The 21878-nt window shown below is 34.6% G+C and overlaps 1 protein-coding gene across 2 annotated transcripts in view; it reads right to left on the reverse strand.

The window, feature by feature from the left end:
* Window positions 1-21878, reverse strand: part of Klhl13 (kelch like family member 13) — a 112797-nt gene that overhangs the window by 80133 nt on the left and 10786 nt on the right. For both annotated transcript variants that reach the window (XM_032889964.1, XM_032889961.1), the window contains exon 2: window positions 12880-12951. In XM_032889964.1, the coding sequence (XP_032745855.1) occupies window positions 12880-12951 (72 nt within the window). The remainder of the gene's footprint in view (window positions 1-12879; window positions 12952-21878) is intronic.

Genomic DNA, 21878 nt, shown 5'->3' on the forward strand with positions numbered 1-21878 from the left:
TTTGCTTTGTAGTACTGCCAGAAATTATACCAACTACAGGTTCATGTGAGCTAACAAGAAGCCTGTTGAAATTATATTAACTATGGCTTTAGGATGAGGGAGCCATCAGTTAGTAACACTTTGCTGTACATTAGTTCAACGAAGTCTCTCCAAGTAGCAAAGAGCTTTTGCCCAAGGGACTAAAGCTAGCTGAACTAGGAGGATGACTTCTCGAACACAGGCAGCATTAGCTGAGGTGCTATTTCAAGAACTGAGCAGCACAGAGAGGCTTTAAAAGACAGTAGAAATCAAGAAACTGGGGCTCAGTGGGTAAAGAGCCCTGCAGTCAATGTAATAACCTGAATTACATCACTGAAATCCTCATTGTCGGAAAAGAGAACTGACTCCCAGAAGCTGCACTTTGACCTCTACAAGTATCCTGTGGCACACACAACCTACACAGATATACAGGTTTATATTCATACATACATATAAACATACATGCATACATGTTTAACAAAAAAAAAAGAGGCCATAAATTTAAAACAGAGGAAGGGGATGGTACATGGGAGAATAAAGGGCCCAACTCGAGACCCTTCCCACAGGCGAGCACCAATCCCTGACACTATTAATGATAGTGTTATGCTTGCAGACAGAAGTCTAGTTTGGCTGTCCTCTGAGAGGCTGCACTCAACAGCTCACTCAGACAGATGCACACACCCATAGCCGAACAGTGGATGAAGCTTTTCAGATCTTCTAGAAGAATAGGAGGAAGGAATTGTGGGCCCCAGAGTGGATAGGAACTCCACAGGAAGACCAACAGAGTCAACTAACCTGGAACCCTGGAAGCTCTCATAGACTGAGCCATCAACCAAAGAGCACGTGATAGACCTAGGTCTCCCTGCAGCATGGCATCAGTGGGGAAGCTGTGCCAAGCTTCACCAAAACCTGATGTGCCAAGGTGGAGAGATACCCAGGGGAGCCTCTACCTTCTCAGAAGAGAAGGGAAGTGGGGAATAGGGGAAAGGAATGTGGGAGAGGGTGACTAGGAGTGAGGCAATAAGTAGGATGTAAAATGAATAAAAAACAAATGACATATGTGGTAGTTTGAATAGGGAAGCCCATAGATTCATGTGTTTGTCTGCCTTCAGGCTACCATGCTCCCTGCTATGATGACAACAGACTAAACCTCTGAACTGTAAGCCAACCCCAATGATATATTTTTTCTTTATAAGAATTGCCACGCTCATGTTGTCTTTTCATATCAATAAAACTCCTAAGACATTATTGTATGTAAATACCACCACAATAAAAATTATGTGAGATCGTCACACATTAAGAAGCATAGCATTAATTTAAAATCATGGTTGTGTGAGGAAAATAAAACATTTAAAACCTGAAATATGAAAATTGTTCTTTCTCTCTTGCCTTCTGAACACTTGGATCCAACACCCAATAATAGTGAGGCCAATCCATGTAGACGGGTACACTAGAGGTAGATTGTAGCACCCACATGACTAGCGAATGCAGTACTGCAGTTACCCAATATTGACAGAGGCCTATGTGACTTATTGAAAGCTGTGGGAATTGAGGAGGAAGGCATCAAGGAAATGCAAATAAGAACCAATATTCACAAGAAACAGATGCACTATCAGGATAGAATGTACATAGAGGACTAAGATTGGAGGGCAAAAAATCCAGAGTAGGGTGTTCTGATGAGTAAGGTGTTACGTGGGCTTAAACTATGGTAACAGCAGTAAGAATGAAGTGGCAGGGAAACAGATTTGAGGAAGGAAAATAAGTGACTACTTAAATATAAAGAATGAGAAAGCAAGTCCATAATTGTGCTCAATTTTCTGATTTGGGGGACTAAGTTAACTATGGCGTCATTTCACAAGACCAAGACTGTGTGGGGCTTGGGTGCCAGGGCCCATATCTATCCATGTTTATGCTACTAATAGATCTTATAAGTACTTATAAGTTTCAAAATACTAGAAGTGTTTTCAGAGCAATGGTATTATACTTTTCCACAGTTTTTTCAACTGGCTCATTATAACTATTAATTATATATGTGACTAAGGGAAATGTTTATCAATGTATGAACATTCTATTCTGAACAACAAAATGCTAGTTACCTCTGAACATGTAAATTCTAACTCTATACCAACTATCTTGAAGACATGTTGGGAGTCATGCACACAAACACTAACACTGAAACATCGTAAAGTTTTGCTTTTTCATGTAGCTTGAGTGTGGCGGCTTTCTACTGTATAACCATTTCTAATATGCTGATTCTCTCTTATATTTATATTAGTGCAGGAATTACATGCCAGGCTCTGAAAGTGTAGTGTATTAACTTCTTTTCTATTGCTGAGTACTAAATAAGGACCATGGCTAGAGAGCAATTTTAAACATCAACAACCGATTATGTTACATGTCTGATAGCCATCTAAAGTCAAATCAACAGGGCTTAAGGAGAGAATTTGTCCCCTAGTCTTTTCAAGGCTTGCAGGGCTTGGCATATATCACTTTCCTGTATCTTCAACAGGTATCATCACTCCAAACTGAATCCTTCTCCACAACTTCTCCCAATTCTGAGTTTCCAGTATCCCTTTCATTAGTTCTCTTGTGATTATATCCTAACATCCTTAATTTAATAGTCTGCAAAGTTGGGGTGGAGAGTTGAATTAGTTAAAGTGTATGCTGATAAGCCTGATCATCTGGGCTCAATCCTCAGAATACACAAAGTAGAGGGAGAGACCTAACTTCATTTGGCAAGTTGTTCTCTGACCTCCATACATGGGCGGTAGTACACACATAATGTACCAACAGCACCATACACACACAATAAATAATTTCAATAATAATAATAATAAAATAATATAATAAAATAATATAATAAATAATAAAATAATAATAAAAATCTGCAAAGTCCCTTTTGCCATAAAGAGTGTAATAGTTATGTATTGTAGTGATTATAATATTGATATCCATAGAGGGTATTATTATTCTGCCCATCATTGATAACACTTGCCAAATTTCTTTCCTGTAATTGTATTTTCCCCATTTAGCGTGCTTTTCTTTAGAATGAATCATTAAATCCATACTTGGCTTTAAGGGGTGAAATTTCTCCCTCTGAATCAGGCAGATATACACCTATGTACATTTCTACATATATATATATGTATCTATATATACATACATATACATATAAATCGGCAACTAGAATATGGAGTTCTTCAAAGGATACCTTTTCTACTTTTAACTAATTACCCATTTATATATTTACTAGTGGCTAATTCCACCACAGGGGTGGGGCCACTGTTCAAAAGCATGGGGGTATGAAGTCAATTCATTTACCTTTTCATTTGGCAAATACTAATTGAGCTGCTAACCCTGTGCAAAATATAGCTCTTGGTATCACAGTGCATAATAAATCAATGACAGGGAAAAAAAGCAAAAGAAAAAATGGTGACAGCTAAAACTAGTAACATTTCAAACAGAATCAACTTAAAATTAGTATTAACAAATTATTTGTACTGTGTAATGACTTATAACATGCAGCTACTTTTGTGCATTACAAGTTTTTATTGGCATGTGAAATTTTTCATAATGTATCTGGGATAGAGATACAATACACAGTGTAACAAAGAAGCGTTTCGTTTCTATTATTAAATATTCTCTACAGGCCAGGAATTTAACTCTTAGATATACTTCTTTTAATCCAATATATATGTGTATATATACATGTATATATACATATGTATATATCATACACACTATGACATTAATTTAGATATAAACAATCAGAGATGTGAAAGACCCTTCTATATTTTATGCAGCTAGTAAGACCTGGGGGTAGGGGGTAGACAATGTGGAAAGGACTGGAAGAAATGGAAGGCAGGGAAACTGCCATCAGGATGTAATGTGTGAGAGAAGAATAAAAGAAAAAGAAAAAACAGGGCTTGAATAGAATGTGGTAACCACTCCTACACAACAGATCTTATTCTATCATTATAATTTGGTAACATTCAAAAGTACACCAAAATACCAGAATGTACATACATTATTTTAGGCTATTTTGCTGCCTTACATATATGCTTTCTCCCCTTTCCATGTATTCTACAACAAATGAGTTATGCAATGCACCCTACCATCCCAAATGACAGAAAGTGAGAATAATAAACATTTAACCTACAATTCGCGAAAAATGTTTAGATTTGAGACATGAAATCATCAACACATAGACAAAGATTAACAGGATGGCTGCAAATGAGACTGTGCAAGAGGATGGTATAGAATTCAACAAAAATTATGAATAACATAAGACATGTGGTAGAAAAACAGAAATCTAGATTTTTTTTCCTTCCTAGGAAGAGAGAAAGTTTGTATGGTCTGGAAAATTTTAGATTATAAAACATAGAACATTACTAAAATCTACATACCATTTGTATAAAAATATACAGTCTCTCAGTGATGGGAAAATATGACAACACTTTAGAGGTAGTGTAAAATCTTATGGCAATATAGCGAATAACCAAAATTCACATGATTTCTGAAACAAAATGAGCGAACTGCATAAAAACCAAATGGCCTCTCTATTTTGAGTTTTACCCTACGTCTAATTCCCATATTCCTCTTCTGGGAGATTGTTTGACTTACAAGCAAAAAGCACAAAAACGTTTTCAAATCAGTTTACAAATACAAATCATGAAAAAGTAAATGGCCAGATATTTGGTGAGTAATAATTTTTTTAACTTTATTTTCTATAAATTTAAACAAATGTTTCTACTTAGTAATCACTATGGGTACTATATAGTATATATATATATATGTATATATATATATACACACATATATACATATATCTGTGTGTGTATCTGTGTATATACACATATATACAAATATATGCATATAAATAACAAAATTACATGTATATAACAGAATAATATATGTATATGCATGTTTGTAGACTTTAACTCAAAAGGAGAAGCTAGTATCTCTAGCCTTCCCATTTTATAGGTTGTACACTTTGAAACTAATAAATGCTGAATATTTTAAAACATCATCTGGTTTTAGGCCTAGCTCTGTGTTTGTCTGTTATCTTATATTTTATGAAATTATTAGTAGCATCGCTGTTTCACTCATTAGGAATTTTCTCATATGAAAATAGAAGAAATATAGAAAGCTTGAAAAAATGTTACAGTATACTAGCCTTGTGGAAAAGGTCTATAAACATGAGAAAAAAATAACAAAACAGCACACCAAATAAATTAAAGTGGAGAAAACTAATTACTGTCTTTAATGGGTTGATACAAAATTAATTCAAGTCTTATATGTAAGGCAATTAAGCTCATAAGCTCAATCAAAACAAAAATTCAGGAACCTGAAAAATTAGAAAATTAATATAAAAATATAATAGACTAAATTTTTGTGAAATTTATATAAATAACTAAAATTATATTTATAGATTATGTAAGGCAACTCATATAATGAACCTGAGGTAGGCAGGCACCTGGGAAGCAGGTCTAATTAGCAAAAACAGTCTATCTTCTAGCACAGAAACAGGATGGGGGAGAAGTGACTACATATTATACCAGTTAAAAATATCTGATACCAAACGGAAAAAATATGTGATAAAGAATTGAAAACAAACAAAACAAGTCTGGGCAATTTTATAATCTAAATTCAATTATTTCGCATCACTTATAGAGACTGACAGAATCCCATTCCTTAATTATAATATTCTGGCTGACTGGAAGAAACTCATGAAAATGACCTTAAATCATCTAACCAAAGTTACCGGCAACGAGTGATTTGTCATCAGTGATATAATTTCCATATTATGCAACACCATAGTGTAAATGATACCAAATTAACTTAGTAAGCCATTCATGCTCTAAAACCCAATGTCATAGGTATTGACAAGGTAAAATTGCATAAATGTAAAAATAGACGTCATACAATAGATGTATTAAATGAGTCAGAAGCCAAGACACCCTCCTGGACCATCTGGCTGATCACAGGGCATGGAATTTGATCTGAGTACTGAAAAATAGGTTGCATTTTGACCAAACAAGAGGACAATGTTGTTGGCACCATTGTGCTATAAATTTAAGGATTATTCAAAGTAGGGTGTGACTACTCCATGTAGCCATGGAATCCTTCCAAATTAATCTAAGTATTCCACAAGTCCATTCCTTCATCTTCACTGTCAACCATTGTGTTCTTCCGTTTCTCACTTGACCGCTACATTAGGTACCTGATCTCAAACACTTTCCAGCCTTCCTTCCCCAGATAGTTCACACAGACATCATTTCTTTTTTTGAAAGTCTCAGTAAGTCCTATAATTTTTGGCAAACGCATATTCACACGACAAAACATAGTGTAATACAGCACATGCAGCAATACCGTCGCACATCAAACTCTTCTTAATTTGGCCTCCTCTCACCTTTTCCAACCTTTTCCCCCTTTACAGAATAATTTTCAAATTTGCATGCTGTTCTGCACACATGACACATTTTCCTAAGCTTTAAGAGATATCTATAGAATCTATAAAATATTTTAGGGAGACATCTACCTTTGACTAGCACTTTAAGTCTTATACTTAGACCCTTGTATGTGATGTTAAGTGCTCTGCCTTACTTTTGAGAATTATACTTGAGATTATTCCAAATATTTATGTTTTATGGCTATTTTAGTGAAATGTTTTTCCTTGGAAAATTTGAAATAGCTACTACAAATAAAACATATTGTTATTTTAATATATTTTTACATCAAATTTCTTTTTATATTCTTTTATGGATTATTTTAAAATCTTGTATAATATTTATAGGTATATGAATACAACTTCCCATCTATTTATATCTTTTATGGTATACATTTAAGGTCTATATCTTGGTGTTTTAGCACTCGTAGTCACAGTCACAGTGAAACAATTTCTAATCCCCAAATAAATTAACATTTCTGTGGTGGTTTTAACTAGGTATGGCCCCCATAGACTCTTGTGTTTCAATGCTTGGCCATAGGGAGTGGCACTATTAGGAAGTGTGGAATTATGGAGTAGATGTGCCCTTGTTGAAAGAAGTGTCCCACTGGGGGGTTAGGCTACGGTGTCTCCTATGCTCAAGCTACACTCAGTGTGATACACATTCTGCTTCTGGCTGCCTATAGAAGACAGTCTCCTTATGGCTGCCTATGGATCATAATGCAGAACTCTCAGCTCCTACCCCAGCACTATGTCTGCCTGCATGCTGCTATGTTTCCCACCATGATGATAATGAATTAAATCTCTGAACCTATAAGCCAGCCCCAATTAAATGTTTTACTTCTTAAGAGTTGCTTTGGTCATGGTTTCTCTTAACAGCAATTAAACCCCAACTTAGACAATTTCCATCACTGTCCATATTTGTTGTCTTTGCTGAAAGCTCCTAAGATCTACACTTCTGGCAAATTTTCATCAAATACTGCAATATCAACTATTATACTAAAGCTGTATTTCACACCTCCAAGACTCTGAAAATTACCTAAGGATAAATTTGTACTCTGTGACTCATTTCTCCCCATTTCTTCCTACTCCCTGTCCATCATTACCATCCTACATCTCTGAGGTTTGTTGTTTTTCCTCAGATCCCAACAGTAGGACTAGCAATTGTGTCATTCAATTAGTGAAATGTCTCCTGAATCATCCATGTTGTGGAAAATGACTGTGCCCCTTTAAAAAGAATGGAGACTATTTGACTGTGATTTTATATAGAAGTCATTAAAAGGTAGTCTTCTAGCTCTTGGCTATTATGAATGATGCTATAATGAACATGGGTGTAAAGCTACCTCGAAAAGTTGCAAATTTCAATTCCTCATCACATATGCTAAACATAAGGATATCTGATTCACACGGAAGTAGTTCTGTACTCCTTTTTGAAAAACCTACATACTCTTTTCCTCAACATCTTATGAATATGTGTGTGTGTGTGTGTGTGTGTGTGTGTGTGTGTGTGTATGTATACTAGTATAATATATAGGCTTCCTTATAATTCCTTATAATAATTCCTACATCCTTGCTAAAACTTTTCCTATGTTTTTCTAATACTTTCTGTCAAGCGCTCCATTTCTGTTGACTGCTTTCTTTGTCCTATAAAAGCTTTTCATAAAATTACTTACTTATTTTCATTTTATGTGGATTTTGCCTGCATGCAGGTATGTATAACATATGAATACCTAGTATCCTTGTAGGCTTGAAGAAGGCCTCAGACTCCCTGAAAATGGAGTTACAGATGTTTGTAAGCTAGCATATGGATACTTAAAATGGAATCTGGTTCTTCTGCAAGATCACTAAATGCTTTTAACCTCTCAGTCATCTCTAGCTCTTACACAAAATTTTGTAGTGTAGTGTGAAATAGTTTATTTTCATTCGGTTGCCTAGCTTTTAATCTTACATCAAAATCAATGCCAATGTCACCAATACCAAAGAGAGTTTTATTTACATTTCCATCTAGGAATTTTATTACCTCAGAACTTATGCTTAAGTCTTTTATTCACTTGGGCATTATTTTGTGATTGGTGTAAAATAAGATTCAGGTTCACTCTTTTGCAAGATTATTTAGCATTCAAAATAGGGTATTTTGTCTCTTTTTTAACCCTACACAGAATGCATAGGTATATATTAAAAAATGGTGATGATGGCCTTTTCTGCTGCTCCTTAAAAAGAGTTGTTTAAGCCAGGCTGTGGTGGTGTGCTCCTTTAACCTTTAAAACACTCAGGAGGGAGAAGCCAGCCTGGACTACAAGAGTGAGTTTCAGGATAGCTAGGGCCACATAGAGAAATCCTCTATCAACCTAGATATGGAAAACCTAAGGAAGAGAACAGCAGCAAATAAAGCAAGCATCACCAAAAGAATACAGGACAAAGAAGAGAGAATCTGAGGTATAGAAGAAACAATAGAAGAAACTCATAACAGTCAAAGAAAATGTTAAATCTAAAAAGTGCCTAACACAAACATCCAGGAAATCTGGGATGCCATGAAAAGACCTAACCTAAGAATAATAAAAATAGAAGAAGTTGAAGAGTCCCAGCTCCAAGACCCAGAAATTACTTTCAACAAAATCATAGACAAAACTTTCCCAACATAAGAAAGAGATGCATATAAACATACAAGCTCATAGAACACCAATAAGAATAAACCAGAAAAGAAAATCCTCCTGACATATAATAATCAAAACAGAAAACCAAAATATATATCACAAAGAAAGAACATTAGAAGCAGCAAGGGAAAGGGGGCAGGTAACATATGAAGGCAGGCATCAGAACCATACCTGACCTCACAACAGAGACAAAAGCTAGAAGGGACGCTACAGAGATCTTGTAACCTCTGAGAAACCACAGATAACAACCTAGATTACTGTATGCAGGAAAACTCTCAATCACCAAAGAGGGAGAGAACAAGATATTTAAAGAAATATTCAAATTCAAGCAACATCTATCCACAAATCCAGCTCTACAGAAAACACTAGAAGGAAAACTCCAATCCAAGGAAGACAGTACATCCAAAAAACCACAAGAAATTAAAAATTCCACAGCAACATCAAAATAAGAAACACACACACACACACACACACACACACACACACACACACACACCACCACACCACCACCACCACCACCACCACCACACACCACCATCAAAATAACAGGAACAACAATCATCAGTCATTAATAGCACTCAACATCAATGGACTCAATTCACCAATAAAAAGACAGGGGTAGCAGAGTGGCTATGTAAACAGGATCCATCATTTGCTGCATAGACAAAATACAACTGATCAACACAGATAGACACTTCCTCAGAGTAATGGCTAGAAGAAGGTTTTCTAAGCAAGCAGTCCCAAGAAACAAGCTGGAGCAACCATTTAATATATAATAAAACAGATTTTTAAGCGAAAGTTATCAAAAGTGATGAGGAAGGATACTTCATATTCATTGAAGTGTAGAAAAATTTACCAAGATGAAGTCTCAATTCTGAATATCTATGCCTCAAACACAGGTGTACTCACAGATGTAAAAGAACTATTGCTACAAATTAAATACACTTCAACAGCCCAGTCTCACCAATTTGCAGGTCACACAGACAAACATGAAACAAAGAGAACAATACGAAGGCTCAACAAAACTAAGAGTCAGGTCATTGAGAAAGTCAGTAAGATAGACAAGCCCTTACCCAAACTAACTAAAAGACAGAGAGAGAGTACTCAAATTAACAAAATATTTCAGCAAAACACAAAAGAATATACTTGCTTCTAAACACCTCATAGAACCTTCTCCAAAATTGTTCATATACTCAGTCACAAAGCAAGCCTTAACAGACACAAGAAGATTGTAATAACCCTTTGCATCTTATCAGACCACCATGGGGTAAAGCTGGACTCCTAAAATAACAGAAACAATATAAAGCCTACAAACTCATGAAAAGTGAACAACTCCCTAATCTATGACCACTGTGTTAAAGAAGAAACCAAGAAAGAAATCAAAAAACTTTCTAGAACTCAATGAAAATGGAGTTACAACATACCCAAACTTATGGGACAAAATGAAAGTGCTAAGAAAAAGCAAAAATAGAGTTCTCATACTAACAATTTAAAAGTACACCTGAAAGCTTTACAAAAAAAGAAGCAAACACATATAAGATAAGTAGACTGCAGGAAATAATCAAACTCAGAGGTGAAATCAATCAATTACAAAGAGAATAATACAAAGGATCAACAAAACTAAGAGCCAGTTCTTTGAGAAAATCATCAAGCTAGACAAGCCCTTACCCAAACTAACTAAAAGATGGGATACAATACTCAAATTAACAAACTCATGAAACAATGACAAGGGAGACATAGCAACAGACCCTGAGGAAATTTTTAAAAAATCATCAGGTCTTACTTCAAAAACCTTTACTTTACAAAATTGGAAAAATTGGAAAGATCTAAATGAAATGGATTTTTTTAGACACCACATCTTAAATCAAGATAGATAAACATCTTAAATCAAGATCAGATAAAAAGTTTATTCCTATTCTTCTTAGCTTTGGCCTTTTCATAGTGTTCCAGAGTGTAGGGAAGTTCAGAGAGGAAAATCTGTTTGGTCCTGGAGATCTGATGTGAGATGGGGAAGACTACAGTACATGGTCTGCTACAGGAATGGAATGAGACTGGAGCATTAAATTTGAAGGAAATGGGGGAGAAGTGAAGATCTGCAGTAGGCCTACTTGCTTTCTGGACTGGAGTGTCCTCTGTCATATTACCCAACATGCTCACAAGTTATTTTTATTATTTTCCTAATTTCGTGTGATTAAGCAAATACATCTTATAGTCCCCCTGAATAGATCAGCATGACACCCTCCCAAAGATGATAGTGTATATCCCAATTATGTTGGCATTACTATGTAAAATATATTGTATGCTATATATCAAATAGCCATGACTTTGTATATATTCTCTTTCTGCCTTAACCATTTCCATTGTCTTTCAATTCAACTGTATTTAAAAACATCTCAAGATTCAGAATCAGAAATTCATCATGACTCACTTAATGATGGTGATGCATCCTTGTGAAATACATCATTAGTTTATTTTACCAATGTGTGCATAGCACATAATACATCTATACATTTATAGAAACTTGGATGTTCAGTCACTAATCAAGTCATCAATAAGAAAAACTTTCTACATGATGTTACTGTTAGTCTAATATGACATGCTATTTTTAGCAAACATATGTAAATAGAAATAAATTATAAAATAATATTGAAAATATAGTATAATGGACATACAAACTTATGACGTAATTGTTTATTATCATTACTAATTATTATATCTAACACATAACTGTAATAAGGAAAATCTGTACACAAAACAGAAAAATATGTACATTCCTACCAATATCTCCACAAAAGCATAAGTAATGAACTGTCCTATGTCATTACGATGAATTCATAGGGCTTTCCATTATAATCTTATAGGACAGCAGATGCATATGCTTCCATTATTAATAAGAATGATGTGTGGTATTTAACCATGTTACATTTTAATAATTAAAATAATTTAATAATTAAAGTTTCAATAATGCTAGCACTTGACAGCACTTACTATTTGCCAAACCTGCTATCTCTCTATCCTCATTATCATTACAAGCATACACATACCATATTACATGTATTTCATCTCCACAGTCGTTTCTGTCACAATGGTATTATGGCTCCACTTTACAGATGATAAAATTGATGTTTAGAACAGTTTACGTTTCTCAAGACCATACTCCTACCACGAATAATAACCAGAGCACAAAGAACTCTGTGGAATATGCTATTTCCATGCGTCATCCAAACTGTGCAATCAAACAACTAGGCGAGATATACTTTCACACCTGCATAAACAAGGCTATTTTTTTAAATCATTTCTTTAAATTCTTAATCTACCTCAGGGAGCTCTAAATGGCTGACATTAATTCCTTGGCAAGCATATAACTGGAATTTTAGTGACAGAAATATATACATAATCACAGGAAGTATTATTTGAAAATCTTATTGGGACTTTTACTATTAATCCAGGATTGTATTTACTCACAGATAATGTTTTTAGAATTAAAATTTTTAAATCATAATCTCCAGTGACTATATGCTAGCTCTTCACATTTTATAGCCATTGTGTTTTCTTGGTATGTTCTCTGTTTTTTTATTAGCTCAAAACACAGTGCCACCAATACTCTTTATCTGTTAAACAGTTATTCTCTTATTAATTAATAAATAATTCCTATTTTAACTAGGTGTAGAATAGTATTTATTAAATAGCTTCTAAGTTAAGTATATAAAATAGGAGAGAGATTATATAATGTATAAAGTAAATTGTTTCTATAAATACCGGTTGCGGAGTATTGCAGCAACCAATTCTCCTCTGTGCAGAATGTCCATCACTTCTCGGGGTTGAGCAGACCTATTCAGGAAGAAAAGAAGCCAAAATTCATTATGAAGGTCAGTACTGAGACTTTTCAAAATGATGCTGTTTGAAAGTTTTAAGATATAAATACATATATCTACTGACCATGATACATCTTGTGAAAATTATTGAATCATTTTACAACTAAGAATATTGAAAACCCAATGGTGAATCATTAAATACACCAATAACATTATTGATAATTTCATGTGAAATCATTAGTTAACAAGTGTGTATACACAGTCAACCACATATAGAGAAATTTAGGTAAAACAAAATCAGTAGGTTTGAGGAGTCTGTGGAAAGTTAGGTAAGACAAAAGAAATGAAAAGTATAGGGTTACTGCAAATATTTGTTATACAAAACATAGCACTTCTTCCCATATTAATGTGGGAACTCAGAGTTTGAGAAACCCACAAAGCTTTTAGAAGTAGTTGCAGAAAATACAGGCCATACATTTACAAGATCTTGAAATCTTAAGCATTAAACAACAGGTAGCAATTTTGTTTTTCTTGAAATAAACGGAATTGGTTTCATGGTTGTTTTGGTTTAGTTGTTTGCTTTAGCAAATTGAACTATACCTAATTCTATTTTTCTGCAATAATGTCAATTAAAAAGGTGGAGTGTATATTATGTATTTATTCTCTTTGAGTATGTTGGGAAGCAAAATGCATATTTTCTTTTAATGTTCATTTTAATAAAGTCAACTCATCACAATAGAAGTATGATGTGTCAGATGCAATTTATTTTGTTTGTAAAAGTGTCTGCTCTGAAGGTTTACAGACAAAATAGGGAGATGGGTTCTTCCCCAGACCTCTTCAAGCTTTTTTAAGCAACAGGAAAAAAGGAAGGATACGGTCTTCTTAGAAATGTTTTAATAAATAGGAAACAAATCAAAAGGCCATGTAGCATGTGCTATTTTCACATCATAATTTCTGCTTATAATCACACTGTTGCAAGTAATCAAGGCTCTTACATGAAATTAAAAACTTAAAATATCTCAAAATGAAACAACATTGGATTTACCCTTTCTTTAAAAAGTTTCAAAATAGTGTGAGAATTTTGAGATGTTGTAAGGTTGGTATTTTGCTTAGGCTCCACGGGGTATTTTTAAAGGACATATGATAAAGCATCAAAAACCTAAATGTACCAAGATTGCTCCTAGGAATCTAGATAAATAAGATGAGCAACACAGCCCTGTTTCACAAATTAAATAGACATAAACTATAAAGTTCTGAAGCTAAGCATACAAAAACTTATACTCCTTACTGTCATTTGGATGCATACCCCCTGAAAGCATTATGTTGGAAAAGTTTAACCCACATGTGGCAGTGCTGGGAGATGTTTGGTTTTGTTAAATGTTTGACTCATGGGGACAACACCCTTATTAGTGATAATTTCGTGGAGTGTTTCCTCATAAAATGATGTTTCACTTTATATGTCTTTCGTTTGGTTTTTTGTTTGTTTTTGTGGTTTTGGTGGGTTTATTTTTTGAAATTTTTTTCAATTTAGTTGCAGAGAGGACGCATACCACGGCATGCAAGAAGAGGTCAGGCAGGGGTCAAATTGTGGGAGTAACTGCTCTCCTATCTAGTAGTGCTCATGATTGAACTCAAACACAACCAACTTGGCAGCAAACACTTTTTTCTGCTGTGCTACTACATCAGCCTTTGGTCTCCTTTTAAATGCATGTACTCAGTATTACTTACTCTCCCCTTTCCTTTCATCACTGTGGTGCTTTGAATAGGTGTGTCCCTCATAGATGCATGCATCTGAATGCTTGTCTATAGGAAGTTGCACTATTAGGAGGTGTGGCTTTGTTGGAATGGATGTAAGTTTGTTGAAGGAGGTGTGTTACTGTGTAGGGGAGCTTTGAAGTCTCATATGTTGAAGCTCTGTCCAGTGTGAAATCAGAGCTTCATCCTCTTCTGCTACATGTGGATCAAGATTTAAAACTCTTGGCTCCTCCAGCACCATGTGTGCCTGCATGCTGCCATGATTCCTTCCATAATGAGAGTGGACATTGTGTAAGCTAGCCCCATCTAAATATTTTCCTTTGTAATGGTTGCCTTGGTCCTGTTGTCTCTTCACAGCAATAGAACTGAAACTAAGACAAATCACCTTCCACAGGGTAAGTCAAGAAGATCCTCGAACCTCGATTTTAGACATCTACTCTACAGAATAGTGAGGAATAATTTTACTTTATCTATGAATTATCCTTCTTAGGGTAAATAATTTCACAGCAGCAAACCAAGAAGACAGGAAGTGTGTGTGTGTGTGCGCACACACACACACACACACACACACACACACACACACACAAACAAACAAATAAACAACCCTAGTACCAACAAAGGAGATTGGAAAGGACATTTCATACTGAAAGGAAAAATCCACCAAGAGGACATCTCATACCCCAAATGCAAGTATTCTCACATTCCTAAAAGAAACATTACTAAATCTTAAAGCACTCATTGAGCACTGTACATTAATAGTGGGAGACTTCAATACTACACTGACGCCAATGAACAGGTCATCTAAAGAGAAACTAAACAGAAATAATGAAGCTAATTGATGTTATGAATCAAATGGACCTAACAAACATCTACAGAACTTTTCACCCAAATGCAAAAGAATATACTACTTCTCAGCACCTCATGGAACCTTCTAGAAAACTGATCATATAGTCAGTCACAAAACAAGTATCAACAAATATAATAAAATTGAAATCCCCGCCCTCCGTATCTTATCTACCAGCACAGATTAAAGCTGGACATTACCAACAACAGCAACGGAAAGCCTGCACATTCATGGAAACTGAACAACTCCATACTCAATGACCACTAGATAAGGGAAGAAAAAGTAAAGAAATTAAAGACTTTAAAAAAAAGGAGAGATAGAGGGAAACCTAACCAGGCAGGCACAGTAACTAAACAGACGTACTTGAGCTGCCCTGAATGTTGTTGGTACATGCCTATGATCTAGAAGCCAGAAAGCAAAGGACTGTGAGTTTGAGGCCAGTCTGAGTGACATTATGAGACCACACCTTTAACTTTTTCAATCCCTCCAGAAAACAAAAGAGGAAAAATACAGGAGAAAAAAGAACACACTTCTCATTGCCTGTGACAACATGATAAATAAAAAGGGAACTCAATCACTACTCAGAAAATACACCTGACGTAGACCTAATTGTAGTTTTATCCTTTAAAATAGTCTACTCGGCTCACTAGAAATAAAACTGACCAAACTGTTTCTGATAGTTGTGATATCTTGCATAAGTCAACAATTTTTCCATAAGCATTTCAGTAACTCACAAATCTAATATTTAAGGATCTATCATATTTCAAATAGAGATTCCTATGGTTTTATATTTAATTAAAAACCACCATGTTACTCCATCCATATCTGTATAAGAAGTAATAGCTTTAAAAATAATAAGATTTGAGATATCCCAAATTAATTTCATATCACCTAATATAAACCTTATTTAGGAATTAAATTTGTGTTGAAAGAAATTTTAGAAGTTTCTATAATAGTCTACCTTCATTTAGAGTTGTGATAAGTCCTGTTTTAAGAAAAAAAGCTGACAGGACTGTTGGGATCACTAAAAACCACAAAATTTTAAAATTATAAAATCAAGCAATTTTAACTCTAAATCAAGTTAAATAGAGCAGTACACTGAAAATTTGAAATTATGAAATTTTTAGTTTAATCATTGGAATTATTTAATGAAAGGATATATTTTACCTATCTTTTTTCTTTTTACTGAAAATTGATTTTAATAACATATTCTGATTATAATTTCTTCTCCTTCTCCTCCTCCCAGTTCTTCTCCATACACCTCCCATCCAGACCTACTCCCTTTCTAACTCTCATTAAAAAAAAGACTCCTAAGGGATAATAATAAAATAAATACAGATATAATAATATAAATCGAAAACAAAAAACATGACAAAACAACCAAAGAAAAGACCCAAAAAAAGAGTACAAGAAAAAGCACATACAAATATAAGGACATGCACATTCACATACACAGGAATCCCTTAACAACCTAAAACCAGAAGCCATAATGTACACACTAAGGGTAGATTATAAAATGTAACAGAGAGGGCTGGGGATGTATTCCAGAGGTTCATCACTGTCTACTGCACACAAAGTACTCAGTCAGTTCTATCTCTAGTATTTAAAAAAAGTTACAGAATGATAAACTATCATCTAAGCTCATAGCTAAACCCTACCTGCAACATAGATGAGGTCATACCCCAAAACGCCTACATGCCAACTGCTGCAGTAGATGGCCATTTCTTTCTCATAAATACTACTCAAGGTATGTTTCCATACATCCACACCTTGTAAACTGTGTAAGATTATGAACTAGAGCAGTACTCTCCTAAATCTGTTTTTACATTGTGTAATTGAACTAAGTGATCAGCCTGCTAGCTTCCCACTGACTTCTGTTGCTTTAAAGCTATAGGTTTCAAAAAAAATGGGTTCATTTCAAGAGTTACTGGTGACTATTATCAAGGAAGAATATCAATAACAATTCTCACTATGAAGTTGACCTGTTTTTATATCATTCATTTTTTTTATGTAGCACTAAACTTGGAAAGAGCTGCTCAGGCTACATAGGACAAATAATCCTTTCCTTTCATCATAAGTTTAGGAGTGTTTCCATGATGCTGTCAGCTCATTGTCAACTTCATTGGATTTCCTGGGTCCAGAAAAGTACACTACCAAGTATTTCTAGATTCAAACTACCACTTGAATGAAACTCCTACAGTTCCATCTGATTTTTGTTTTCTTTGGTGGAGACACAGAGTGAATGACACACTCTTCTCAAAACATCAGATTTGTTTCTCTAGTAACTGAGGCAATATGCCCATGTTATCACCATGTAGTCACTACTATCTTGCTGTCCATTCAGTTGCAGTAGTGTCACTCTTTCCTTCTCAACAAGGTCCTTCATAGTTTCTAACTTTGTCACTCATAATAGACATAGGAATGTCTAGTAGTTTATTGTTGTTTATGACATCATTTGTCATTCAGCAACTGATTATTTTTGCACTGATGATTATATTGCACTCCTATTAAGAAAATTCTCTATTATTTTCAAGCGGTTACTGGCGCTATTTTTCTATAATTAAAGGAGCTAATTTTCTTTTAACAAACATCTATTGAGTGTCAAATGCCAGGCATAGCTGACTGAATGTCTTGCAACTCCACTCTTCGAATCTTTTGATTGCCTACCATGTCTCAATTTGAAACAAACTTAATTCTGCTAATCACCAAAATCTCACCCCTTCCTGATTACTCTAATTAAGCAACTGAAAAATGAAAAAGACTGTGCATATCCTATAATCTCTTACTCTTAGAAATCAGTAATTTGTTTCCACTGAATCCTGCTACACAAGTCTTACAAGAAAAAATATAAATCAAGGGAAATATTCTTTGTATCAGTGGTCCTCAAACTTCAGCATAAGAAACCCCTAGAGACATGCTAAATGCAGAGTGCTACACACAGTTTCTCATTCATTTAGGATGGAATGAGTCCAGAGAACCTGCATTTCTAACAAGTTCCCAAGGGACATGGCTGCTGCACAATCGTGGATGACAGACTAAGGACTAATGATTTACAGCTAACATAATGTTTCTTATACATTGTGTAGAAAATCTGAAAATCTGGCCAAGTTAAGAGTCTCACTGTAAAAATGTTGATCCTATAAAAGGAAGGACTGCTTTTATTCCATCAATGTCATATTCTAAATGCCATGGAAAAAGATCACTTACTCATAAATACCAAATTTATTAAATACTTGGAGAAAGCCCCAAAATAGATGTTAAAAGGTATATATTTTCAAAATTATACTTAAGTACATAAAGGAATGAAGGATCTGAGAAAATGAATATTAGATGCAAGTACAACATATTCAGGGACAGACAGACTCAATTTATATAGAAGCTATTTTTTCCCTCAGTGTAATTTCAATAAATTCCTTAGAGAGAAGAATAGGAGGAATTAAATGAGTTGTCCCTATAGTTTTTGGCATTTGAATGCTAAATTCCCAGTTGCTAGCACTGTTTGGGAAGGATTAGGAGGTGTGGCCTTGTTGAAGGCAATATGTTACTGGAGGCAGGCTTTTTAAAAATTATATATATATATATGTATATATATATATCAGTGAATATATAATCAGTGAATATATATATACATACACACACATACACACACACACACACACACACATATATATATATATATATATATATATATATGTATATATATTTCACTGTCTTCAGACACACCAAAAGTGGGCCTCAGATCCCATTTCAAATGGTTGTGAGCCAGCATGAGGTTGCTGGGAATTAAACTCAGGACCTCTGTAATAGCAGCCAGTGCTCTTAACCACTGGGTCATCTCTCCAGCCCCCCAGAGGAAGACTTTCAGAACTTAGATGAGCATACCATTTTTTTGTTTACTTTCTCTGCTTCATGCTTAAAGTTCAAGATGTGAACGAACCCTCAGCTATTGCTCTCAACATCCAGTTCTTGATGACTGCTGCCTCCACTATACCATCATGGTCTCTAAACTTCTGCAGCCATAAGCCCAGATAAACTCTTTTTTCTATAATAAGTTGCTTTAGTCATGGCATTTTATCACAAAAATAGAAAAGTAATACATACAGAGAGCATGGATATTTTAAAGGATGAGTCTATAATTAGGTTCTATTTATAGAATCTATATATTAGGAAAACTAATCATGTGAAAGTTTCCCAATTGCTATTAAAATACACTAAAAAATAACATTAGCTCTAATATATAGTACTAGTGCAAGGTCAGAAAAGTGTCTTGATAAAATGTAATATATATGTGATTATTAGCTATTAGCTATATTGTGAATGTGGTAATTGAACTCATGAATAAATATGAATATTTCAAAAAACAGTTGGTAATAGTAAGATTATCCAACACTTGGTAAAGATAAAGGAAGACAAGGAGATCATTACTTGGAAGTCTGCCTAATCCAAATCGTGAGTTCAAGACTTATACACAAGACTTTGTCTCAACTCCACCCAAGGTCACCCTCCTGACAAAAGAACAGTGGTTGGAAAAAATGGCTACAGGCAGTACAAATCCCACTAGTATCACACATATATATTACACATAGATTAAGTATCTGAATACAAGTAAGTAGAATTATAAAAGCAGAAAATCAAGAACACAATTTAGTGAATACAATGTCTTTCTAAGGTCTGACACAAAACTCAGATGCAACAAAGAAAATGGTTTAGAACCAACGGATAAAGGTGCTTGGCACCAAGCTAGACAACCTGAGTTCAATCACTGGAACTCATGTGGTAGAAAGGGAAACTAGTTCGGCACATGTATGTGTCAACACACACTCAAAAAATGCATGTAATAAAAATGTAAAACAAAATGGTTTATGAGTTTCATAAATTTTCCTTACAGAATGTTACAATTTCTTATGTCAAAAAAGACCATATGCTCAGACAAAGGTAAGGGGGCAAGAAGACCTGCAACAAAATCATTCCTTAGATCAATGCTTCTCAACTTTCTAAATGCTGTGACCATTTAATATATTTTCTCATGTTGTGGTGACCCCCAACCATAAATTTATTTTCATTGCTACTTCAGAACTATAACTTTGCTACTATTACGTATCATAATATAAATATTTTTGCAGATGGAGGCTTGCCACGGTCAAAGAATAGCTGCCTTAGAAAAGCAAAAGCAAAGGTGAGCATACCCACGAACAAGAATTTGACGTTAGCTTGCACAGAACAATGACAAGGAAAAATCAACAGTTTTAAAAGGATTCTAAACTTCTATAATATATTTACATTTGAAAAGAGAAAAACAGAGCATGGGAATTCATAGCTACACTAGAAATATATTAATCACAGGCAGTTTTCTTCTCATCAACAATTTCATATTCAAAATAAACTAAGATTGCTCTCAGACTCAATTTACCATCAAAAACTATTTTGTTGATCAAGCAATAGTAATAAAAAAGTGAACATAAAAAAGATTACAATTTATAAAAAACTGATGTTTACATATATACTATAAACATATATGCACATATAAATATATAAACATGTGTTTATGTATATGTACATATATTTTAAAATACATGTCTTTTTAAAGCTTCCAATTTGGATTGACTAAGCAGGTAAGCTCAGACTGTTTTCATCCCTAATCTTTACTCTAAAAGGCCTAATTCAGTTTGTCCCATTGAACTGTAGGTTAAAAATTTAAGCAGTTTTATGCTATAGTAATCACCTTACTGGAAAGCTTTTTAATCCAAAGATAATGAGATATATGGGTTATGTAAACACAAAATAAACTACATATCTAACCCAATGGAATGTGATTGCATTGTAACTGACTCTTGATATCTAGTCACCATGAGCTACTTTATAGTCTTATGGAAAAGCACAAACCAACAAAATGCAGTGTTCTGGAACCCAGTCTCAACTTGTCCACTGACAACAGGACTCCCACACCTAAGGCTCAGAAAGAATTGAAGAAGTGCGGGCAGGAAGATTGTAAGAGCCAGAGGAACTGAGAGTATGCTGTGAGATTGTGTCCCCTAGAAATGACGAAAGCTACACCCAGGAAATCTCAACAATATGGCGGCCTAAACATGAGCTGAAGAAGGACAACAGCAGACATGCTAATGCAGAAAGGGGACGGCTCATGAGGTCTCACCCCTACACAAAGAACTAATACAAGCAACCAAGGAAGGCTGAGAGTGGAAAAATAGCCTTCATCAGGGAAAAGCACAGCAGTCAGTAATCCAATACCAAAGAGTCTGAAATCATACAAGGAGCATTATACAGACTAAGCAGTTTATATTTATGTATTTTGGGATATATATTATACAATTATTCATATATGTTCC

This window comes from Rattus rattus, chromosome X, assembly GCF_011064425.1.
Source record: "Rattus rattus isolate New Zealand chromosome X, Rrattus_CSIRO_v1, whole genome shotgun sequence".
NCBI lineage: Eukaryota > Metazoa > Chordata > Mammalia > Rodentia > Muridae > Rattus > Rattus rattus.